Genomic DNA, 16,430 nt, shown 5'->3' with positions numbered 1-16,430 from the left:
CGCAGGGCAGGGCGGCTCTGCCTTGGGGACAGCGACAGGGACAGCAGGGACAGGGAGAGGGACAGGGATGGGACAGCAGGGATAGGGACAGCAGGGATAGGGACAAGGACAGGAAGAGGGACAGCAGGGGCAGGGACAGGGAGAGGTATGGGACAGGGACAGGGATGGTACAGCAGGGACAAGGACAGGGATGGGACAGGGACAGGGAGAGCAGGGACAGGGAGAGGGAGAGCAGGGAGAGGGACAGGGACACCAGGGACAGGAACAGCAGGGAGAGGGACAGGGACACCAGGGACAGGAACAGCAGGGAGAGGGACAGGGAGAGGGACAGGGACACCAGGGACAGGAACAGCAGGGAGAGGGACAGGGAGAGGGACAGGGACAGCAGGGCCAGGGCTAGGGATTTGTGTCCCTCCCCATCTGCAGCCCAAGGCATGACCCCAATCCACCCCAAACCACAGCAGCTCCACCTTCCCAGCTCCATGCTTTCTCTGCCCGATTCTGCCCCACACTCAAATGAAAAGCAGGAAGGAACATCTGTTACTCGGGAATAAGCAGGAAAAATCCCCCTGGAGCTAAACTTGCCTCCTCCTCCTCCTGCCAGGTTCAGATGGATCTAAAGCAGCTCTGCTTTCCTCACAGAGCTACAGCCAGAAGTTAGAACTGAGAGCCACAGAAAGAATTTGGGTGGATATAATTTATCAGCTTTGAAGTTCATCTTAAGAGGATTTAAAAAGACACACGGAGTAGGTTGAAAGAATTAATCATTTATTTTACGCAGCATAAAATTTGATTTTTTTACATGGTGTTTATCTGGAAATGGCAAGACCTGAAAGTACAAAGTATCAATTTTTGGAAAATTGAGTAATGAGGCTTGACAGTAAGTGGGATAGAGATCCTAGCATAACCTGAAGATTGAATTCGAAGGACTATACCCCTTTTTCCAAAGTTTTGATCCCATTTTCTTTTCAGTCAACGTTAAAAACAGTGTATAATAATAAAGAAAAAACTGACACAAAACCCAAAAACCAACCAAAAATAAAACCAGGTGAAGAAATGCCTCTCTGAGTTGGAATAATGTTCTTAAAGATGAAATCCTTTCCACACTTCCTAAATAACTATCAAATAACAGTTAATGTAGTGTTAAATGCTGTAAAAGATCTCTGCATCTCCATATAAAATTCACAATAAAAAATGTGAACTGCCTGTTTCAGGTAAGTCTTAAACACTGAACTTTGTATAGTTTATGCACACATAGAGAGTTTTGGCTACCAAAGCAGTATTTTTCCAGCACATATTGCAGTAATCCACACCTTTGTGCTATCAAGAAATTGTTAGCTGACTTTTTATTACCTCTTCAACATTCTCAACTCCCTATTTTCACCACAGAATTTTCCAAAGGACAACCATGTTGCAAACACAGCCATTTAAACGTTCAGCTCTATAATCCCTGTCTGAAAACACAGGAATATGTGTTGGCAGGTCTGACTAGCCCCTGTGAAAATTTCCCTCGTCCAAGGGGGATGGGATGAGAGGATTGTCATGAAAAGGTCGTTTATTGAAGTGTTTTGTCTAAATATACATTGCTGTAAAATGAATACATTGCTGTAAAATCAGTGCAAACTGAGCTGCTCAGCTGGAGTTGGTGTTAGGACAAAAAGTGTCACAGAAGGAGTTGTCACCTGTTTAAGAAACAGCTCCTTGAGGTTCTCCTCCCCACCCCTGTATTTCCCAAGGACAGAGAAAAAGAATATACAGGGCCAGGGAGTATTTCCAAGTGGGAAGTGAAAGAAATCCAGGGAATGCAGTCAAATACACAAAGGAATTCTTGGCACACAGAAAAATTCAGGGAGAATTGGCACAGGTAAAGTTTTGGGGTAATTCTTCTCCCAGTGGCACTGCAAGTATTTTCAACCTAGAGTTATTTTCTTAAGTGTTAGTAACTGCTTTAAAACAGGTCTGTGAATGGTAAACAAAAAAAAAAAGTGTCTTTTGTTGGAAGACTGAATTTGGAAAATGAAGGTCTTTAGCTTTTAGGAACTTCTGTTTTACAGGAGAGGGTGTGAATGGTCCAGAAGAAAATCAGAAAAATCAGATTTACAACCAGTGGATTAGAGGGACAGCAACTATATTAAAATAGATTTTTTTTTTTAATTTAACCAGCATGCTGGATTACTCCCAAACCCGGATTAACATCTAATTAGGCATCAAAAGCCAGCAAATCTAACTGCTCAGAAGATTGCTTGTATCCCATTACCAACCTCCCTTCACTTCTCTGAACAGCAGCAAGAACTTCAGCAGCCAGAAATGAACAATTTCTCAATCAGAGAGTCAAGTTTGACAGGAACTAATGTCTTGGTAAAAAGTACAGCTTTTTCTGAAAAGGATCAATCTGTTGTGCTCTTGCAATTTTCAATGAAGCTAAAGGTAGCTTATTTATTTTTCTTTCCATAATTTCCTTTACTTGCACCTTCACAGGTCATGATCCCAACACCCTTCATTAAACAGCTCATATTGATATTTATATTTGTGTCTGAGATGAGGATATGACAACCAACCAGCCTGGAAACCCCTGGAAACCCCTACAGAAATTCAAGGAAACTCCCAGCAGCACCATCATTTTGTAATGCTGGAAAATTTGAGGACCTCTCTTTCTTTTTCTGGAAATGTGCTGTGTTAAGCAACTCTCACAAGCTTTTTAATATTTAAAAGGAAAAGGTTGGCAGACAAATGGCTCATCCTTCAGTGAAATAAAGCCAGCTAACACACAACAAGGAACTGGGCAGGTTACTCACAGGTTGACTTTAGCTGATAAAAACTTAACAGTTGTTGAGCACAAGAGATACCAAAACCCTTCAATACATTGCATTTAGGTTGATCCAACATGCACATCCTAAACACAATCCCTCACCTTAAAAACAGAACAATCCCCTCTACCTAACTTTTACAGCACCTGAACAAAAGGCTTATTAAAATGCTTCATCTATTCCCTCAGCATTTAAACTGAGCCCAAAAGGCCACGATAATATTTCTAAAACTTGCAAAGGCAGCAGGAGAGAATTAAGTTATTCCCAGGGCTGGGCTGAGGTTGAACTGCTCCAACTCAAAGCACAACCCCTCAGTTCCCTGCCGGCTGCACCGATGGGATCAAATTACCTGCAAGGCTGCAGCCAGGGAAACACAGCTTTCTGACCCTCCTGTGGATTTGGTGTTGCACTCACATCAGAGGAGGGCTGGGTCAGCAACAAATATTGGTATGTGTGCAAGAAGAGGATATTTTCCTCTATTTGTTTTCTCAACGCTGTTTTTTCTTCATGCCACTTCCCCTCCTTTTTTTTTCTTTTTTTTTTTGGTGTGGTTTATTCTTCTATCTGAAGTTGGTTAACAGGAGCATAAAATATCTCACCACATAGATATTATTTTTAAATACATCAGGAAAAGAGATCACTACGAGTTACCAAGTGACTCCACTTGGTTATAGTGTAGTCTATCACTGTGTTTCATCTTCCATACAAAACTGCTCAAGAGCATTATTTTTCTTAATGTGTTGCAGGCTGAGAATGAACCCTCAAGGGTTTCTATTGCTCTCCTTGTTGCCAGAGCAACAAAGCAATGCTCACCTGAATATCTGCCAGTGTAAGTATCAATTTACAAGCCCAGATGAAGTTCGTGCTGCTCGCAGGTGTCACTCACAGCATTTTTACTTTAAGCCACATTTTTAGTGGGGAGGAATGCCAGGGAAACTCAAGAATATGTAAGTATTTCATTTGTGCCACTTGGTTATTGCTCCTCTGATTCAAGTGTTTCTCTTGAAATATCTTGACCAGCAACATTCAAAGGGGAAGAGTAACACTTAAATCTTTTATATGAAATCCAGAGCACTAAGAAGACTTTGTTCACCAACTCAGAAGAAATCTCAGTTGTCATTAAAAAGCCTGCACAGAACCTTTTCCCAAAAATTCCTTCCTAAAACTCTCTGTGGTGAGGAGATAGGAGGTTCTGGGATGAGGGGAGCAGTGATGACTTTTTAAGAGCGTACAAGTTGGTTTTACTTTCTGAATTGAAAGAGGGTTTATTGTTTAAATCCATCCAAAATCCATGCTGTGTTTCTGTTTGAAACAAGTGACAGAAGCATAACTTCTATTGCCATACTGTAGAAAAAGAAGGAACACAACTCTGAAGGTACTTGTTGTGTGTAAGACCAAACCCAGGGGGATGAGGTGGAACTCAAAATTATGATTAAAAGACATTAAGAAAGAGATATGGAAAATAGAACACTGAGAAAACAGCTAAGCTCTATGGCTTATTTAATGTAATTCACAATTTTTCTCCTCTTTAAAACTAAGAGGCAGAGGAAGAAGGAGACAAACTCAAAATTCCCTCCTGTTTCCAACTCCAAATTCCACGAGAAATCATTTTCAGACATTGGATCACAGCATTAATTATTTCACTCTGCTGAGTCAAGCAATCTGAAAGTGCAAGAATTAAAAAGGAAAACCACAGGCACTTCCAGTTATGACGTGAAAGACACAAGTCAGTTAAAAAAAAAACCCACAGTGTTTTATTTTCTCACACATGACGTTCACCTCTGCAAATTCACCGTTCCTGAAAAAAAAATTAAAAGAAAATCTTTCCTTATTCCGTGCAGAGTCAGATGCAGAGGCAGTGTGAATCAGAGCTGTATGAAGGGATTTTGGGCAGAACATTGTCTAGGCAAGGGATTGGGAAATTCAGAGCTAAGCTTCCTTTTTTTCCCCCTCCCTCATTTCCCATACAGATATGCAAACTGCTCTGCTATCAAAATGCAAAGAAATAATTCACTTTTTAAAAATTTATATTAAAAAGAAAAAGACCTCAACCTTGAATTGTTTCTCTTTTCAATCCAAACAATTAGGCCAGCATTACAGAGAAGCCATGGAGGTCCTGCAGCTAGAGAAAAGAAAAGAAAAATTGTCCTACCTGCCAAGAAAACACCTCGTTCTGACCTCAGCATTACATCTGCACTTGCAGAATGGAATCCTGGTGAAATAAACTGTGCCCTGCTCTCTCCCACTGTTGTTTCCAGTCCCACCCTGTGTTTGTTTTCAGCCAGGCAGGACACACAGACTTTTCATTTGATTGGCACAGTGGTGAAGGCAAACTGAATACCTCTGACTGCTGCTCAAGCTGAAAAACAAGCCAGCATAAAGACTTGCACTTCACAGCCTGTCCAGAAAGATTTTTCTCCCTTGAATTTCTAGGTTGCTGAGCTCAGGCAAATTAAAACAAACAAACAAAAAAAAAGTTGTCTTATTCTGTTGATTCCTTTTTTGTTACACTGCAAATACAGCAGAACACAGACCTTGCTTTCTTCTCTGTCCATACATAAGCAGATCAGCCTTTTCTAAGTATCAGTCAAACTCAACTCAAAAAAACCCCAACAAACCCCACATGAGGGAGGAAACGGAAAGGGTTTTTTTTTCTTTCTTTTTTTTTTTTGTGTACCAAAATGGAAAGTCATGAAGTATTAATTTTTATAAAATCCAAAAAAATTTCAAAGCCAAGCAGTTCCATTTGGTTGTATGGAGCATCTTTGTGCTTCAAGACCAGTTCTAATCCACACACTCACCAGTGGCAGCAATCCTTGTAATTTAAGAGAGGTAGTCTTGTTTTACTCTAAGGCTGAACAAGTTTGTTTCCCAGTTTTTACCACCTTGGACTATTTTGTTACAACTCTCAGGGAGGGTGACCCTCTCAAGTGGCAGCAGTGATCTTGAGGAAAAGAAACCACAAACCAGCAATTCTTCTTGATCTCACTTGCTTTTTCTCTGCTGCTTAAGTCTGACTTTTCTCCCTCCCCCACACTGTAAGCACAGTTTCAAAATAAACTGATGTAAACAGAAAGCAGTATTCATTTAATGCAATTAATAAGAAAGATTATTAATTTTTTTTTCTCTTTTTCTACAGTCAGGGCTCGATTAGTTAGAAAATACTGACAGCTCCTTTTTTTGTGAAAGAGATATGGACAATTTTGTTCAGACAGTGGAAGAACATCACGGTGTGGTTTTAATCTTTTTTTTTTAAACTTTTTAATTTTTTTTTTTTAAAGAAGGTACTGTGGAGAGCATAAAGGCTCACTGTACTGCAGTAGCAAATCCAGTACCGTAGCACTTCAGAGGTGGCTAACAGTGCTTTGGTTCAGAACCGGCGTTAGAAAATAAAGCTATAAAAGTCACGACGCAGGGCATTTGGTGGGATCTCCACCAGCAACTCGCAGAAAGGACTGAGGAGGCCTTGTCTTCTTCCCCTGGGCACAGTTCTTTGCCCTTGGTCCTGTTTGGAGTCCGAATTTGGGGGCTGCAGCCTCTCACTTCCAGCGGTGGCGCACCAGGGAGGACTCGTCGTTGACGACGTCGTTGTCGGTGTAGCGGTGCTGGCAGCGCGGAGGGATGAGCAGCAGCACCAGCAGCACCAGCAGGATGACCCCACACAGGCTCATCAGGGCGTAGGAGGCGATCCACAGCACTGGCTCGTGGAAAGACACGCTGGAAACGCAGTTGCTGGCCACGTCTGCCGTGGTGAAAGGGCCGTCGATCTCCGACACGGGAGAGCCATCGACTTCTGGGGAGGGAGGGAGAGAGAAGGGTTAGGTCTGCAGACACCACTTTAAAAAATACCTGGGTGTCCCTTTCCTTCTCACATCACACACCTTGGCTCATTTAGGTGTTACTGCATTTCTCACTGCAATAAAAATGCAAGAATCCCATTAAAAAACGCAATAATCCCTGCTATAAAAAGGGACTCTGAAGCATAAGGAGACCATGGCTCTCCCAGAACTCCACAGGCTGTCTAGGAGAGAACAGACATTTCAGTCAAAGCCCAAAACACTGGATCATTTCATTCTCTCTGCACTAAACCCTTCAGAAATGTCCATTTAAATATCCTACAGGATATTTAAATGCCCTGGTATAGGGCAGGGCTGAGGTAGGTTTTTGTTTGTTTCTGGCATTTCCAACAACTGGAAAAGCATCTCAGATGATTCTTTCACTTTCAGTGTTTGCTATCTTCTTAGGGAGCAGCATGCAGGTTCATCAGCTTCACAGACATTTTAAAGGACTTTATCCTAAAAATGAGGTGCAGCATGGAAAGGAGAACAGATACTTTTGTGGGTGAAAATCCAGAAGGAAGGGGAGGTGAGGCAGGAGAAGGGGAATGGAGGAGAGGAAGGTCAGTGTCAGGAGTGAGGAGTGTGACATCAAGGAGCAATGGTGCTGGGCAGGGAGAACTCACCAGGCAGCTCAGAAAATGATGACAAATGTAAAGCAAGAAGCAGAATTTGCTTCTCTACTCAGACACTTCCCAGACAAATCCAAGCATTTTTATATAAAGGCCTCGATTTTAACTGTCCTGCTCGATTTCTCCCACATTTTACACACAGGCACACTCTTGCCCGATTGGAAATGATCCCATTTACTAAAAACTGTATCTCTTATTTTCACATATCTTAGTCATGACTGCTGAAACCAGGTTTAAAGAGATTACCATAAAACACCCCTTGGAAGGAAGAAGGGAGCCTGGATTTTGCAAAGGCAGGAAGGTGGACTTTGAGGTTCTTTGTGGACAAAAAAAAATGCAGAACAGGTTGGTTGCTTTGTCTGCATAGATTTTAGTTGCCATTCAGTCCCTGGCCTCGTAAGACCTTGTATAATTTTAAGACTTAGGTTTTGTTAGACTTAATTGAACTTAATTGTGGGCTGGTGTTGAAAGGGACAATCCTGCACCCTCACAGATCAGATATAAACCCAACCTTCACAACAAAAAAAATGCCCAAACAAGGAATTTTCTGTAGAATCACTCATCTGAGCCAACCCCTTCTCCACCCCTAAGTGTGGGAAGACTCCTTTGGCAGGAATACTCCGTGAGAGCAAACTGGGGGAACCCAAGGCTGCACCCACGAGGACCCTGACTCTGGTGAATAACCAAACACCCACTCCTGGTGATGTTTTACACATTAGATGGTAAAACACTGCCTACAAGGTCTGTGGCAGAAATCCCTTTTCTCCAGAATCCCAGGATTGCACTTTATCTGCTGTGCAATTATTTCTTCTGGACGTTTCACCTCCTCACACCATTTATTTGTCTCTCTCAAAGTTTTGCAGCAGCACCAAACTCAACCACATTTGAATGTGAAATACTTAGTAGTATTTTGAAAAAGTTGGGGGGAAAATAAAAGCAGTACAATTTTCCACCTTGGAAATAGCTTTGAAAATAAACAGTCTCTAATTACTCATTATTTGGCACGAGCACAATAATTACTCTATTAAAGAAGACAACACAAAACTGTTGCCATAGTGGCTGACATTTTAAATTGCATTTTGAGAATGCTTGATAGCAGCACAGCCTCTGCTTTCTCCCCTCCAAAAGGAAAAAAAAGTTTTCCCTCACACTCTTCTACCCCCAGAGAAATTGAACAATTTAGGCAAATTTCCTCTCAAAGAAGCCCTTAACATAAACAGTGGCACACACTCAGCATATTACACATTAACTGAATTGGAGTATTTTGGTGTATTATTTTAGAATATCTGGTGGTACCTACCCACAGCACTTTTATGACCTTGAATAAATGAGATTTTCTTCATTGCTGATGATTACAGGACAAAAAAGGCACCTCTAGAAAAGTGTTATTTTCTAACATTTGTGTACAACTCAACACACACTAGCTCAACTTGGGGGGATTTGCAAAGGAAGTAAACCTGGAATGAGACTAAATTTATCATAAAATTGTAAAGTACAGCTTGGAAGGTGCCTCTGGAAGTCACCTAGTACAGGATCTTACTCAGACCAGGACTGTCAGGATCAACAGATCAGTTTTGCTGCAGATTTATCTATCCAGGCCCTGTAAAACCCTGAGGATGGGGATCCAGTTTCAGTGCTGTACCACCCTCCTGGGGAAGAAAAAACTCATGTCCAACATTCCTGAATATCCCTGGTGGATGCTGCTCTTTGTTGTGTAATTTCACTTTCACCTACCTTGGCTTGCATTCCATTTAGGACCTATCAAAACCCCAGTTTTTCTCCTGTAAGGCTATTTTTTTTCCCTTGTTTTGTTCCTTTGTTTGGGCTGGAACTGACCCTAAAGATTCTCTAGTTTTAGCCTCCTGCCACAGGCAGGGAATGTTCCATTAGACCAGGCTGTTCAAAGCCCTGTCCAACCTGGCTGTGAACATTTCCAGCTTGTTTCACTAAAATCAACTCGCTGATCTGAACATCCTCTGGCAAGAAGGAGAGAGGATCCAAAAACTTGATCCAAAAACCTTTCCTAGTCATACTGGAAACATGCATCAACAGGCAACTTGACATTATTTGCCTGAATAAATCTTAAAAGGTTTCACATCATGAGGAAAAGGCACATTTCCTGCTAGAATGGAATAGCTTCCCGCAGCCATCTATCTCACTTTGCTCATTCTTGGTACATCCTGGAGAATGAAAATGCTCCAAGGAATCTGTGGGGTAAGCCAGTTCTCATCTCTAGCCAAGCCTCAAAAGTAACCTGGAAGTTCAGTGAAATGAAGGCTTTTAACACCTTATAGAAACAGGGATTTAATTTAATCTTCACACTGAGGAAGCAAAGGTCATTGCGACGCCACACCAAACAGCCTTGAACATTTCTCTGCTTCTGAAGCTTCAAGCCACGAGCAATTCAGTTTAATTTATGCCCACTAAAGAGACTAAAAGGCTGCAAATAAATGAGATTAACACAGTTGCTATGGAGGGCATGGCTGGCCTCCATGGGAAGCCAGTTAGGCAGCTAAATCCCTCATCCTGCACTGACGCTCAGCACTCGCAGCCGCGGCTCTCTGATGAAAGCAACGTTAAATATGGAAACCACAAGCTGTGAGGAAGTGAAACTCAGCCTAACTGGCACATCCAGAGAAATGTCATCTGCCCCATGTGAGTGGAATCTGACAACTCTGTGTATCTTGTCTCAGCTGATTCCTCAGGAAGAGAAGTCCCCGTGATGCCTGGTTAGACTCAGGCGCAAAACGTGGTCAAAGAGACCAGGAGGAAACGTCTTGGAGCACCAGCTGGGTGTAATCACATGTCCAAACCCATGGGAATTCCAAAGGCATTTCTTTTCAGCAAGCTCAGTCCTTCCTCTCTGCCAGAACGACGTGGAGTGGTCACACTGTGCTTGTGGGTAGCAATATTAACATCAAGGTGTTATTATTTTTCCCCGATTATTTTTCCCAACAAAGAAAGGCTGTCAGAGCAGTTCTTGTGCACAGCAGCTGGCTGTGTCCCCTGCTGACCACCTGTGGTCAGTATGTTCTGTCAGATGTCCCCTCCTCCCTCCACTGATGGCCACAGGGGGCAGGGATGGGAGCTCCATATCTGCTCCAGCTGTGGTCAGGAGGCACCAGGAAGGATGAAAGAAGGAAAACCTGGCCTGCAGAATTTGTCCAGTTACACTCTCCTGCCAGATGCATTCAAAAAGTGTCTTTAATCAGTGCATGGCACCTCACAGAGGTGTCCATTAAGCAACTCTTATCAATATTCAGATTTTCTTTAGGAGCAAGCCCAAAGCTGACAAGTCTGAGCCCCTTAATGCAGAGATTAAAAAAAAAACCCAAACAAAAAACCACTCCAAAACTGCCCTAGAGCTACAACTCAGCCACCCAGCATCTCTGTTTCCCCTCTATTACCTGCTTGCATTAAGCACTCCAGTCCTAACTACCTTTACCCTCTCTAAGACAGAGTCTCTGTCAGTTTTAGTCTTTTTCTCATGCAAACCTCAGGTGAGACAATGTTTTTCAGGGCATAAACCACTCCTGTTTGGGACAGAGACCTGCACATGGATGCACATCCTTCCCCTCCTCTCCCACCTGGATGTTCTTGTGATGCCAAAGCAATGCCTGAGCAACAAGGGGAGGAAATCCCAAAACTTTTGGTTTTAGCTATCCTTGGTGAGAAAAGAGAAATCATGCAAGTTACCCAGCACAGTAAAATCAGCCAAAAATTATGAGCTCTTTCACATCTCCTCATCTCCTCAACTGAGAGCAGGTACAGCCCAAAATGAAGCTGCATTAAAAACAGGGACTCATCTGATGTAACTGTTGGGGAAACTGCACACACAGACAGATGTCTCAGGAACAGGATCTCTGTGAGAGAGAAGAACCCAGCACAGAATCCCAGAGCCAAGGCAGCTTCACTTCATGCCAAAAGATGTTGCAATACAGTTTTGATTCTTTTTTATTTTTTTCTTTTTCCTTAGAAATGGGAATAGCTTGGAATTTCTTTAAAACACACCCTTCACACCACAGAACAACCACACTTTTCCCCACCAGAGAAGTGGCAGAGGTGTTTCTCTGAGTTCCCTCACTCAAATCCTCAGCAATTTCTCACTCAAAGAAAATAAAAGGTGTTTCTCACCTGCACAGGGACTGACTGCAAAGCCCACTCTCCTCTGGGCTCTGTCAAAGATGACATAAAATCCTTCCATGACTGTGGCACCAATGACCAGGGCATTCGTGGAGGAGGAGATGCCAAATCTGTAGCACTGCAAATTATCTCCTATCACCAGGATGGGTTGAATATAAAGCTGTTAAAAAGAAAATTTAAAAAAATTAAAAATAAGAAGCCAGAGAGTAAAAAGCAACATCACACAGCAGGTAGAAGTTCAGACATTTTCATTTTTATAGTTCAAGCACGCAAATTCCACTGGAAGTAGAGAATGGATAGTGGCAAACAGATTTCTGTAAATGATTTAAAACTGAGCTTACAGGCAGGTAAGAGGTAAACTCTTGGATTCTAAGATAAATTTGAACACAGTCAGTCACTACATGCAGGTCAACAGCAAATTCTCAAGATTCTCACTTTTTACCATATTTCCCATAAGGTAAGGATGGCTGAGGAAGAACTTGGGACACAAACTCAAATTAGAGAATAATTTTATTATTAAAACAATTAGGATGGAGCTGATTCAGAGAGCCTTCAGTGTCAGCTTCAAGGCTCTAGATTTTAGAAATTCAAGTCACATTTCACCCCTTGTCTCCTCGGGGAAGATGAACGATTGCCAAGCTACATGATCAATACAGAAAAAGCTTATCATAAGGCTTTACTATATTTCAAGTTAAAATGTACTTAATAGGTTCATTCTTTCCTTTGCTCCTGCCTGTCCCCTGAGGTGAAAGAATGGATTAGGAGTGTTAGAGGATACCAGCCTGCACTGCAACTTGTGCTGGGGGGAGAAGCCAGAGGAGAAAACCAAAAGTGGCACATTATATTTGAAAAGCTGGGATGGAATATTAATAAAAGATAAACCAAGTTACAGAAACTGGTGAATCACAAAGGGTCATTGCCAAGATTTTCATATTCAGAAGAAGTGCTCCAACTCGAAACGCCACGAGAAACAAATCAATTCCCTTCTCAAAACGAGAAGATCAAAATGAGCAGAGACATTCTGTATTGACATCTGATGTGGCCAAAGCTCATGAAAACAAACAAAAAAAAAATTCTTGCCTGTTTTTCCTGACAAACTGGAAAAATAAAATCCAACCACTGGGGCTGCACTGAGAGGAAAAACTGCTTTGTCCTTTTCTTTTTTGCTTTTAGGTGTGACAAGGTTGTTATTTTCCCTATTTGAAAATTGATTTAAAAAACTTGATTAAAAAAAGGTCTCCCTTGCATGCAATAAGCCAGTTCCCTATTACTGCTAAACACAACTCCTATTTTCTAAGAGCTTTAAAATGTGCTTTATAATAGCAAAAAGAAATGCACAGATGAATAAACAAAGAAGGTTGAGACCTGTGGTAGGATAGAGATCCGAAACGACCTACTGGAGTTTTCATCCCTCAGGTAAATGGAGAGTTTGGGAAATAAGGACCAGGGCTTTTCAGTTCTGTCCCAGCATGCAAGCTGTGAACCAGTCCAGAAACCAGAGGAGAATTCCTGTATCTGTAAAACAAACCAACCCAACAAAATTATTCTTACAGATTACATGCATTTTGATAAATTTTTGTAAATGATCACTTCCACAGAGCCATAGCATCACTGGGATTTCACTGCCTCCCTACCTCCTCTCTGACCAAACACCAATGTTTTGAGGCAGCATTTTACATTTTATAAAAAAACACAAACCAAAATACAAACGCCATGAATATTCATGAGGTCATCTCCCCTCCTCATGCACCTACAGCTTCTTACTCAGCTGTAGAGTTTTGAAGCCAAAGGCTAAGCCAAAAATCTCCTGGCATCTAAGGGAATCCAGGTTTGCTGTAGTCAATGGATAAAAACACATCCCTCTGTCTCTTCTGCTGTCCTGTCACTCCCTAGCAGTACAACCTGACATGCTTTTGAAATAAGGTTGATTAACAGTACTTTGTAATATACCCATGGAACTAACAAAACAAAGAGCAAACCCCTCCAGAGCTTGTTTGGCTAAGACAAACATCTTGCTCAATGTTCCTGCTCCCTGAAGCTGAGCTGCTGCCAGATTTGAGGAAAAACCTTCCTTGTTTTACTGCATTACTTTGCTCTGGTTCTTGTTTCCCCCATGAAGCAGCATCCAAGAAGAGATTCTTCTGAAGCTGCACAGCCAAAGCCTTGCATGTGGGTGAAGGAAAAAATGGAATCCTCTGCACTCTCCTCATTTGTGCTTATCTGTGCTATTGATTATTCTGCAGACATCAGCTCATTCATTAGCAGATGGCATTTTGCAGGTGACAGGCATTCACCTGCCAACGAGGTGTTTGTTAGGGCTGTGCAGAGACTTCATATTTCCACGTGCTCATCTCTGCTCTTGGGCCAACAAACTCATGTAAACAAGGAGATTTACCATCACAAATAGGTCTTTTACCCTTAACCCTCAATACATGCTAAAATGCAGCCTTGGCACAGGGCAGAACACTGTTCTCTCACAGCTAAATCCCAGGCCAGACCTGCTGAGAAATACAGTTCTTCTCTCTTTCCATTTTGTCTTGGAAGGCAGATCTGAGAAAAATTGCAAGATACCACCCAGACAGGCCAGACCAAGCCTATAAAGTGCTCTGTTTTAAATGCCTGCTTTAATTTCCCAGAAAGATTGCTTAATGCATTGCATTTCTTTCCCTTCCTTCTGCACGCTGCAGCAATGCACTGGGGAGTTTTGAGTGCATGATACCTGAAAGGCTATTAAAATAAAGATTTTAGGATTATTTTAGGATTATTTGAGCCCTCCTTTGTTCCATCTTGTTAATTTAGCATTGTATTAATGCTGTCCTGACTTCAGCTGCCACCCCTCCCTGGCTCATCTCTGCCCACCTGCCAAAATCACCACCCTTCAACACCAAACTGCATCCTAACAGCAGCTCCCTAAAAGACTTCAGCCCAAATAAGCAAGCTTTAAGAACCCATCTGAACCACTAAAGAGCACAAAGCTCACTGCCTTGTTTTTTAACAGAGCTGAATAAAGGAATGTGTCACACTCAGTTATCCCACAGTACCAGAGGGAGAAATCACACCTGGCTGGGATGCTCAAAACAAGCTGTGAGGAGCAGGAACTTGTTAACCTGGCTCACCTGTGGTCACAAAAGTGTGTCTGACTACAGGAGATTATTTTTTTTCCAGTGGTTCATCTCCTGACAGAAGCACAGAGCACTAAGAGTACAATTGCTGAAAATACCCATTTTCCTGACATTGCTCCTACACAGCTGGAATCCCATCCTTGCATCCTGTAACCACTTTCTTATTTAGCAGACTATTTCCTTTGTTTAGAGCAGTGAAAGTAAATTTTGGGGGTGTGTGGAAGGAATGGGGTACAGCAGCAAGGTCCTCGAGATTAAAAAGAACTCAGAAAAAAAAGTCACTTTATGCATTTTTAATAGCAAGAGAAAAAAAAACCATTAAGCAGAGCGAGTGAGTGGTTCCCCTCTAATACCTTATTGATTTTTCCACTATTTCTTTGTCAGGTGAAAGGCCTCAGTTCAAATGTCCTGACCAACATCAGAGAGGAGTGTGGACCACTGTGAGCCACTTCCCAGGAGGATTCCTTATCCTGATTCCTTATCCTTATTCCTTATCCACAGGGTGACATTCCAAGAGCTCTTGGGGTGGCTCCTTTCAATTCCACCCCCATTGACTGAAATTGTTGCAGTCAACACTTGAGTGTTGTGCAGAGAGAGGAGCTCGTAACTGGTACATTTATTTCAGATATTGGACATCTGCAGGCAGTGAAGAACACTTCATGCCAAATCTCTGCTCTCAATCAAGTAGGAGAAGGATCTCAATCTTGAATTATCAACACACAGGCAAATATTCTGTCTTTGGGGCAGCTGCTTACTGTATTTCCAGTGATTGGCATCGACAGCCACTGTCTGATTGTGAATCCACGACAAAAATATCAAGTTTGTTCCCACTGAAATAGCTGGTATTTATTCTTCCTCTTTAACCTTCTTGGTGCTGTTCCTTGTATTGAACGAAAATTTATGAATAGTTTTTATTAACCAGAAAATGCTGCTTCAGCCACTCTGCATACAGAGAACTCCACCATCCCCATGCCCTACTTCTAAAGCCCACTCTATTTCCAAAGAAAGATGCTTTTGAACATAAATAATTCAATAATGAAGGTCAAAAGCAGCTTTATTGATATGAATAATCCTAATGAATGGCATTTATTCTAGACAGCAGCAAGAATTATACTTGGAAAGGAACTGCTTGCAGCAGCAGGTTCTCCTACTTTATAAACACTCTGTTTTGAATGAAAAGACTGATTTTTGCACTCTTAATACTTTGAATCAAAGCAGCAGGGATTATGTCCATGTTTCTGAAATGCTTAGAATAAAATACCCTGTCTCTGCCCTATTTCTGATGCATTTCCATACACACACTCCTTGTCTGCACTTGGCCCCCCCTTTCCCCTCCTCCCTTTTCTTTTCCACCTCTTCCTTTCCATCAAAGGCCCTCAGTCATTTCTCACTTATCAACAGGGCTAGACCAAGGAGGATTCTGCACCCCTCAGGTGAAAAACCCCTGACTTGCAAGGCAAGCAGCAGAGATGGCACTGCTTTCAAAGCCTGTGATCACTGAACAGGAATTTCCCATTTTGGAGCAGGTTTAATGGCATTTTCTTACCAGGGATGTGCGAGCTATTGCCTGCACCACAGCACTGAAGACTTTCTCTGGCAGCCGGAGCAGGGTTGTCCCACTGTCTACTATGGCTTTATCAGCATTGTACTGAGAGGGGAGAAAGAAAAAAGGAGAGAAGTTGTAGTCACTGTGATGCAGACCCCACTGTCTCTTGAGCAGAACAAAGCTGCTCATTTTTGGCAGCTGCCTTCCCAGAACTGCTTGTCACACTTGTCAGTGGCTCTCTCTCCAGCTGATAGCTTCAATTCCAATGAAATCTGAGAGCAAAAAAGCGAGATACCATCAGCCCAGGCACCAGAGTGGGTTTATCTGCATCGGTCAGGAAATTA

The 16,430-nt window shown here is 42.3% G+C and overlaps 1 protein-coding gene across 1 annotated transcript in view; it reads right to left on the bottom strand.

The window, feature by feature from the left end:
• Nucleotides 1-749: 749 nt before the first annotated feature.
• BACE2 (beta-secretase 2) overlaps nucleotides 750-16,430 on the bottom strand; it is a 50,243-nt gene continuing 34,562 nt past the window's right edge. Inside the window, exons 6-9 of the mRNA XM_085040469.1 lie at nucleotides 16,087-16,188; nucleotides 12,784-12,933; nucleotides 11,410-11,578; nucleotides 750-6,600 (exon numbers count right to left, since the gene is read on the bottom strand). Of these exons, the coding sequence (XP_084896595.1) occupies nucleotides 6,347-6,600; nucleotides 11,410-11,578; nucleotides 12,784-12,933; nucleotides 16,087-16,188 (675 nt within the window). The 3' untranslated portion in view covers nucleotides 750-6,346. The remainder of the gene's footprint in view (nucleotides 6,601-11,409; nucleotides 11,579-12,783; nucleotides 12,934-16,086; nucleotides 16,189-16,430) is intronic.

This window comes from Lichenostomus cassidix, chromosome 1 (genome assembly GCF_008360975.1).
Source record: "Lichenostomus cassidix isolate B80296 chromosome 1, HeHo_3.0, whole genome shotgun sequence".
Classification (NCBI taxonomy): domain Eukaryota; kingdom Metazoa; phylum Chordata; class Aves; order Passeriformes; family Meliphagidae; genus Lichenostomus; species Lichenostomus cassidix.
Note: the sequence above shows the minus strand (reverse complement) of the source record. Positions and strands in the feature narration are given on the sequence as shown.